A 9,480-nucleotide genomic window follows, 5' to 3' on the forward strand; every position below is an offset into this window, starting at 1 on the left:
TTTATCTTTCCTCAAATACACTGTTCACACATATAAACCCTTGTGAACTCATTTAATAATAATGATAATATTTTATATACTTTTAATATATTTAGAAAGTTTATTACACACACACACACACACACATATATATATATCTATATATATAGATATATATATATTGAGTATATATTGAATTGATTAACATAATAGTCTGCAACAGTCATGAATGATTGTGAATATATATATTTAAAAAAGGAAGAAAACACCAAAATTAATTTATCTTCTTTTTGTAATACAGGTAACAGTGTTGCATTGGTTAGAGTGATACCGTCTAGTCAGAAAAGATTGGAAAAATACAAAATTTGCCAAAGAGAACCGACCTTTGGACTATCCATAGTGTTATCACAGGACTTGTTCATATTACTTCTTTTTTGTCGCCTTCTAACTACTTTATCTTTTCCTTTTCCAGGCTAAATGGGCATAGTTGAACAAATGATCTGGGATACAATCACTCTTCTTTAAAGTATGTTGGTGTTTTAAAAAGTTGTTTAACAATTAGAACACACATGCCAACAAAATGAAAACAAAAAAGTGAATTTATAACATTTTAATTGTTGTATTTGACATGCAATTTGGTTATGAAGAAGTTGGAAGAGAAAAATGCCATTTTCTTTTGGGGGAGGGGTTTCTCAAGAGTTATTTTATATTTTAAATAATAATTTTGGAACCACTTTATCAACAACTAGGTTTACATTTTGTCTCAGGACAGATGTAATTAACCCCCAAATACATGTTTTAATATCTTATAGATATTTTCAAATTCATGAGTGGGACAGACAATGTTCTACAACTGTAGGATTGACTCCTATATGTCTGAAAATATAAAATCTGAAATGTAGCATTACGGTTTAAAAAAGAAATCTGCATCAAATTATGTTTATTAAACTAAAAAATTTAGTATAAAACTAAAAAGTATTTTGAGTTTATGACATTTTAGGAATGTCAGTTATCTTCCCTTAACCTAAAGTTTTTTTCCTCATCCATCCAGTCAAGCCTTTTATAACTCTCAGGGATGTACAATGATATGACCCGATTTCGTGACACAGATGAGGTGTTTCTAATAAATCCAATCAAGTCCTCGAGGTGAACAAAATTAATCCATATGCTTCATAGAGCGTATTAAAAAAATGACCGAAATGACCACACACACAACAATAAGTGGTGTGTGTAAGATTAAACTGTGATGTATTGAAAATATCCACAATAATAACATTTGAATCTTTATGTTGACTTGCCACATTACATTGTGGACATAAAAAAAGAGGGAAAATATAATTGAGCTAGTTAAAATTGTATTTTCCGCACTCGTAAGCCAAGAAATGAGGGCACATACACATAGTAAGTAAAGCACAGAGGTAATTGCTATGATTAAAAGCAGTTTTCCATTCAAATAAGAAGTTCCAGTATTCTGCTATTATGCATGCTAGCTCATTGTTATGGTACCCCTGACATTTTATTATCCTGAGCCACATTTAATGTCATTAGTTCTACCTGTGATTTTGTGCTATTACCACTCAAAACGCCTACTGTGGTGTTTACTGGTGCACAACTGGATGCCAACAATTTCTTTGTCAATATATCTGCTGGTGGAAAAAAACTTTTTATGTGGCGTATGAATGTGTCAAACATTTCATTTTGGGCCCCGTGGAGATTAAAAGCAAAGTGAAGAGAGGGATCTGCAATCTGGATAACCCATTGTAATTAAACCATCGGCACATATTATTCATTGAATTTTGTGCGCTGTACACCCTTGGTATTTTTCCACATTAATCCTTTTATCACCTACTATACACTCATGTTTTCATGGTTTGTCATAATAAAATCAATGTAAGTCAGGCTACAATAACACCTACATATATAACTGTTAACCAAATGTCAGAAGTTTATTGTTTACCATTGCTAGATGTACATTGAAAACCAGGTTTTTATAAAGAAACAGAGGCTAAACTACTGTATATATTACATCAAATGGCAATGTGTAACACTTTGAATATCCAGTCCAGAGTGAGATGCAAAGGATAAGTGTTTGCATGTTTATGTGTGTTGAAGACTTTTTTTGCTAATTCTATCACATCGGAATTAGATTGCTTTCACAGGCTGCCATTATACTGTGTAGTCAAAAACATTTCCACAGAAGGAAAAACAAAATATGAATCAAAACATAAAATAAAGCACTTTGTTCTCGTTTCACTGCAGGTTATGAATCATTTCCTCCTTGGCAATGAGATGTGTGGTCTTGTTGACCAGAGACATAAGTGAGTTGAGTTTGTGTGACCAGTCGTTGAGCAGGTCATTGGGGTCTTTGGGCCGCTGAAAGTTGATGATGCCAGCCAGCCGGTCAACCTTGGCGTAGATGGTCTTGTTTACAACTAGGCTGGAGAGGAACTCCTCCGATTCCTGATAAAGTATTTAACGAGAGACAGAGAGAGAGAGACCTGGGTTAGTGCCTCTTATTTATAGTTTTTGACTGTAACTCGGCATTTCCGAGTTACACTCAAAAACTACATTTAAATGAGTTATTTAGCTATTTAAAACGAAAACTACAGATTGACAAACATATGATGTGGCATAAAAATGACCTTCAGATTACAAGAAATTACTAATTTGTTTTACTTACGTCAACAGAGAGGTCAAGAAGGTTAGCCATCCTTTTCATTGTGATTCTCGTGTAATATTTGGCCATTATTCGGATGTTCTGGGGACAGCAGAAAACACATGAAAATCATATCACTGTTATCAGTGCACACACAATGTACCTAAATATAAGAGCCAGACAGTTTATCCACTCAATCTGCATAAAGCTTCAGAGTCATCTTTATCCCAGTTGCCTCCATCGTATTTCTATTGTATGTCAAATTGTGTTCCATTTAGTCCCATTACATATTAATGATCAAGGAACTGACCTCACAGCCCATTGTTCATTCAGTGGGCTAAATTCAGTCATTGTGCAAATGCAGTGTTTATAAGGATGGGGAAACCTGCAGTCAGCTGAGACTGAAGAAGTCACTTGGATGCCTGACAAAATGTTTCTCCCACTGAAAACGCTACGTCCAGATGAAGGGAATCAACCTTTTGGGATTAGTCCTTGTATCTATTTAAATTGAACTCAGTCTCTTGATCATTATAAGAAAAAAAAAAAAGGTTTTGAATGGTCCTTCCAACTACTTTACTTTAGTAAAAAACGAGGGAAAACATGTCACCCACTGACTAGTTTAAAACTAAGAAAGCACTCAGAAAACTGTCAAAACTAAAACAAGTCTAACAAAGTGTCACAGTTGTGTGTTCAAACTCCAAGTGAGAAGCCCCTGCTCTCGACAATAGGACTTACATGCTCGACCACTCTATTCTTCAGGTCCTTCCACCTTTTCTCCCCTTCCTCTGTATAAGAGAAGACATCTGTTGCAGGGCTGTTGGTTGATCCCTCTCTCAGCTCTTTCCCATAATCCTCCACCAAGGATGCCCAGCGCATTAACTCCATGGTAGTGAACTGTTTCAGAAGGTCCCTGGGACAAGAAGAATATTTATTAACAACCCCTCCCAAAAAACTTGTATCTATGCCTTGCTACGGAGAGTACACACCCAGTATCAACATATGTGAACATTGCTGTGGTTAGCTCTCCCAAGTAGCTTAGGAAAAAGTACTGCCTTAAATTGTTTTGTTGATTTGTTTGGATTGTTTGATTACGTAATTATGTAGGAAAACAACGGCAAAAGAAGAAAAATGAAGCAAAACACAGTACAATACTGCTCCTCTTTTTTTGACTCAGTTTACTTATCTGAAATAAGTGGGAAGAAGTGCACACTTATTTAATCACATTCTTCCTTCATAAATCATCAGATACTATTTAGCCAACTTAATTATTGTTATAAACCTCAACAACAACAACATTATAAATACTTCCAATAACACAGAATATAAACAAAATGAAATACACAAAATAATAATCAGATCATCTTATATTTACAACTCCATAAGTTCACATCTGCATGTGAAAGCCAAGTAACTCCACTTAGGGAATGTTAATTACAAAATCCAAATAAGCACAAAGTAACAACCAGAGAGACATTCACTGAAATTCAACATTGTCCCCTTCTTTACATCTCTTCAGGACCATATCCATACCATACCTCTCTTTTTGACCTGCTTCATGTTTGGACACTGATTCAACCTTTAACTGTCTCCACACACTCAAACTAAAACTTTTCCTGGTAGTATACACCTTCAGTTTTGAAGTTGCAAAAACCCCTTAAATTATAACTTCATTCTCTCAGAAAAAAAATGCTTTGAATATTTCCTGGTAGCTGATTATTTTTTGCTCTAAAAAAAGAAAAGAAGGAAAAAAAAGTGCTGTCCAGAATTTCACAAGATCTACAAATTTTAATAATTTAATCTTTAAAAATAGTCAATTTATAAAGTCCTTATAACCTGAATTGTAAATTATTATTACTGCCTTTAAAATAAATAAATAAATAATAACAGTGAATGTGATGTACTTTTGTAGTTATTGCCCCAGACTTCTGCACAATAGCTTAAATAAGGTGAAGCCAGCAAATCATCACCAGGGCAGAAAATATTACCATCATCAGCAAACAGCAACATTTTTACATACAGTTTTTAGCATTTTCTTGAGATAAAAACATTTAGCAACTTTGCTAAAATAGCAAATACCCACTGTGCGTGGGACTGTCCACAAAGATTCATATAGTAATTGAGAAAAGGTAGCAAGCTACATTATACTGTAGCATATATTGTGTTTTCTTTGTATTTTTCTATTATCTAGCCACAACACATCTGTAGCTTACTTTTTTAGAGTACACAGCACCAAAAGCAAAGAAGCAAAAATTATTTCTCACTTGTATTTCGGGATTTCTTCCAGTTTCTTGTCTCCACTGATTCTGTGCACAAGGTCTGACTGCTCGTTCTCATAGGGTGAAAGAATCACATAGAGCACCACACTCTTCAGGGCCTGTAAGACAAAAAAGTAGCTGCAGCACTCAACAAGCAACGAGCAAACTAGACATGCAGATTTGATGGTGCTTAAACTATGACATCATTGTTTCTCTTATTCCAAAAGATGTTCACATGCTTTGTAGGTGCTTCTTGTACTTAAAAAAAAAAAAAAAAAAAAAAAGAAGACCTAATTAACTGTTACACATAAATACAGATTTCAGTAACAGGACTAAGAAAACGTCTCCCTTCAATACTTTAGTCAGGTTAATCAAATACACTTGATTAACTGATCTCCTTCTTTCATTTCTAAGTTTTATATGTAAAAAAACCCCCAACAAACTATCTGGTCCTCATCAGGTCTTAAACTTAAATAAAGTAAATACAACCTCAATTGAACACCACCACAGGAAATATTACATCATCTCATTATTTATTCAACAAGTTAAAATGCAGAAGCAGTGAGTGAAAAATTAAGTACATCCCTACTGCTTGCATAGGAATTAAGTGTCTAAGTAGCAGCCAGGTGCTGCTAATCAAATACACTTGATTAACTGATCATCAGCAAGCATGATCACCTCTTTAATGGTGGATGGTTTGCTGGACAATGATTCCAAGAACACCAGCAAATCTATAACAGATTGACGCAATGGCCCAGTCAAAGTCCAGATTAAAATGCTGCAGGGTGACCTTAAGACAGCTGTGCATAAACAAATGCCCACAAAGTTTAGTGATCTGAAGCAGTTTTGGGGGCTGAGATTCCTCCACAACACTGTGAAAGACTGAGTTATACAGAAACTATTACTTCAAGTTATTCCTGTCAAAAGTAGTTCTACTACCCATTGAATCTTAGGGCGTACTGGGGTGCGTGTACTGGGTTTTGTGCCCCCTCCCCAGACACACACACACACTAACTTTTGTTAAATAATTACATGATGCAATACGTCATGTGTTGTTGCTCATCTGAGGTTGTATTTATCTCACTTTAAGACCTGCAAATATTACAAAAAACAACAAAACCACAAAAAAACAGTATCATTTTCTACAAGAAACCCCTGTCATTATTTGTAAACAAGTCAGCAAGCTGAATTTGCTAATCCCAAAGTTAAACATCCGTTAAAATAACCTTTATACTCTTGACAGTAAATATATATATACACCTGTTGCCACTTGCTGCTGTCCTCCAAGATGCAAGGGGTATCATAAATGGCCCTGTAGTGTTTGCAGATGGACAGGTAGGAGCCCTCATGCTGGTCCACCTGAATCATCAGGTTGTAGTACTTCAACTTCTGCTCCTGAGTTGTTCATGAGAAAAAAGTTTGATTAGATCAGCCCTTGAAGCTAAAACCTACCAAAACTGATACAAGAGGGTACAGACGCCACCCATGAAAATACATTAAAATATATTTCATTGCCATCTTTAATTAATTAATTCCCAGCTCCTGGTCTGTTTCATACCTCTGTGCCCTCCTCTTGGAAAAACTTGGTGTTTATCTTCTTGCTGATGATCTGGGTACGAATGTAATCCTTGACAGCAATGCAAAGCCTCATCTGTTCCAATATAAACTCCACCTTCTCCTTTTTCTCCATCGAGCCATATGTCTCCACCTGATCAGAACATACGCGAGTAATGAATGGGAATATTTATTTAATCTTAATCTATGTATTTTTAAACTATATTCATACAAATTATTAGATCTCCCCCATACACCCAACAGCAATAAGGAAACAACAACAACTACTGCACAGACCTTGTCATCTTGAAGGTATAAAATTGAAACCATCTGTTCCTTACCTGTAATTCTTGAAGAATGGCAGCTGCCTCTTTGACCTCTCCATTTTGCTCCTTGATATTAGCTAAGGTTTTTGTTAGCCTGGCACGCTCGATCTCCACATAGATCTGTAACGTGGACAAATTTAGAGTGTTAGTTAAGCAAATAGTTACTATGATCTGCCTTCAACAGACATGACCACATTTGCAAAATAGTTGTGTGTAAACCAGACCACATTAATTTGTGATTGGAAGTTTAGGCATTATACATGTAAAACAAAAAGAAAAAAAAGAAAGAATTTTTCATTCCGTTTTTCACTGAACTTTTCAAGAATTTCATTGATTACAAAAAAATTCACCTTTCAGATTTTAAGTAACTGTGACCGTATTCAACCTGCAATGCTTAAGCTAGCCTAATCTCTCATTATTTAGCTGTAACGTCTTTGATAGCTTTCCAAATCTATACAAATTTTCAGATATCAACATTAGATCACATATATTCCAGACCTTTCCAGCTGTCACAGTGCGAAGTGTGTCGATTAGCCTCAACTTGATGGTGAGATCAGTCATAGCATCCACATACTTGTAGCATTCTTGGACCATTTTGGCAACAGCCTAATAGAGGAAAAACAAACAAATAAACAAAAACAACTAACAGATTCAGGTTGTATTAACTTTCAAAGAATGGTTGTGGGTTATTAAGTTAAGCTTATTAAAAGAGCTCTGAATTTAAGGACTTGTCTTGACTAAATTTTATTGGAGTGGTACTTTCCAAAAAAGTTGTATTATAAAAAGTATTTAGCATTTTACCACTCAGAGGAAATCATTTCAAAACAGATCCTGATCTTACACTATAGATAACATTGCAGCATGTTTTCATTAAAAACAGTTACATGACCAGTAATTATGATTGCTCATGTAACTGATAATACAATTTGCTTTAGAAGCATGATAAAATGTATCTATATTCAGACTGTAGATTCAGAAGAATGTTTTAGGAAAGAATTGATACAAAACAGGAATCAAGAGGTATGTAACCTGTTTGAGCTGACTCCTCCGTTTGGTGAGTAGCATGATGTTTTCATTGAGTGCATCCCAGTCCTTGGCTTCATAACACATCTGAACCACAGCCACAAGGATTCTGGAGGTTGATACCATGTCCGATGCCTGCACACAGGTTAAAGGCAGATTAAAAAACAAACAAACAAGTAAACAAACCAAAAACAGCAACAATAAAAAAAACAAAAAAAACCATGTTAACCAATATACATTGCAGTCATGAAAAATTAATTTCTTATTTCATCAACACATCTTTCAGTTTTGCTGTTTTACAAAAAAGACTTTGCAAAGAGAATTATGCGACACTGTACTCTGGTTAACCGTGTCCATTCATTTACACTCCTATGATCAGCTGCACCTATTAAAGACTGGGTCTGAATCTGACATCTACAAATAGTTTGAGAATGGAAAAACAACTTTACCTTAAGAATGTGTTTTAATCTCAATGTATATTATCTATGTTACTGTCATATCGGACCCGAGTTCTTAGATGTATTTCTGCAGCTAAATGGTCAAGAACACAAATTGCAACAGTGTACATCGACTTACTGTTCTGGTTTGCTTCTCCAATGATAACAAGCTCTCGATGGCTTCCTGCAACTTGCCCTCCTGCGACAGAAGAATGCACAAATACGGTGTCAGATATATTTATTGCTGTAAGCTGACAACAGGTAAGTCCTGCTTTTGTACCAGCAAAATGTTTAAGTCACTTTTCCAGGTTAGCAAACTAGCTAAAGGTTTAGCTAACGCTAAGAATACTAGCATGCTAGCGAGTATAATAACAAATAAATACCTGCGTGTGTGTAAACAGAGTACATTGGAAGTTTTTGAAAGTCAAAAAATCCTTAAAATACAAAGTAAAGTATATTTACAGTATATTTGGTCATAAGAGCTATCCGGACAAAGCCAGTAACGCTAGATGCTAGCCTGAATGCTAACACTGATCTCACTGCACCATGACTCAGCCGGCGCTGGCCTCTTTTACAACCCGCTTACTTTAGCCATTTTTTCACATTCCGGGAGACGCTGGTCTACAGTTGAACTGTAGTCGATCTCCATCTTGACAATCCTCCCATCGGATCTTTCAGATCGCTCCTCAGACATCTTTGCAGTGTACAAATGAAGATAGCGCACGGAGCTTTCTTTTCCTGCGGACCACTGTTTTACTTGTCAAACGAACGATGCTGCGAAAGCGACCAATCAAAGTCGAGAACTAAACTTCTGTCCGAGGCGCCTGAAGGACCGACTATGGACCCCTGTATTTGTCAGGCAGACCTGGTAAAATCCTGATTTTCCCTGATCGTTGGTCAGTAAGTTTATAGATAATAATTTAAAGATTCTGACGTTGAGTGGAATCAAATCGCTTTACTGTCTTTGGCTAAAATTCAGAGGAATGGATACGAATCTTTTTATCTTAGTTATAGAGACAGAATACAATAAATGAATAAAAGTTTCCCTAATAATAGATTTTAGGGACTCGTGGACAGGTGACCAGTCTGTCTCAGTGTTAATATTATATATAGAGCCAGACATTAACACCTATGGTCAAATTAGAGTCAACAATTAGCTTAAACCCATGCATGAAGGAGGAGGGCAGAGTACCCAGAAAGAACATGCAGACTCTACACAGAAAGGCACCAGATTAGATTTAGACCAACGA

The 9,480-nt window shown here is 35.7% G+C and overlaps 1 protein-coding gene across 1 annotated transcript; it reads right to left on the reverse strand.

Moving 5' to 3' along the window:
* Positions 1-1,900: 1,900 nt before the first annotated feature.
* psmd12 (proteasome 26S subunit, non-ATPase 12) lies at positions 1,901-9,024 on the reverse strand. The gene is made up of 11 exons (XM_087841888.1): positions 8,817-9,024; positions 8,370-8,429; positions 7,800-7,928; positions 7,269-7,376; positions 6,786-6,890; positions 6,449-6,598; positions 6,151-6,285; positions 4,897-5,009; positions 3,371-3,545; positions 2,660-2,737; positions 1,901-2,439 (listed from the first exon to the last, which is right to left on the reverse strand). The coding sequence occupies exons 1-11, from the start codon at positions 8,922-8,924 to the stop codon at positions 2,230-2,232; spliced, it is 1,371 nt and encodes a 456-aa protein (XP_087698014.1). The 5' UTR covers positions 8,925-9,024; the 3' UTR covers positions 1,901-2,229.
* Positions 9,025-9,480: the final 456 nt, after the last annotated feature.

Source organism: Neolamprologus brichardi, chromosome 6 (genome assembly GCF_056152115.1).
Source record: "Neolamprologus brichardi isolate AB-2024 chromosome 6, ASM5615211v1, whole genome shotgun sequence".
In the NCBI taxonomy this organism is placed as follows: Eukaryota; Metazoa; Chordata; class Actinopteri; order Cichliformes; family Cichlidae; genus Neolamprologus; species Neolamprologus brichardi.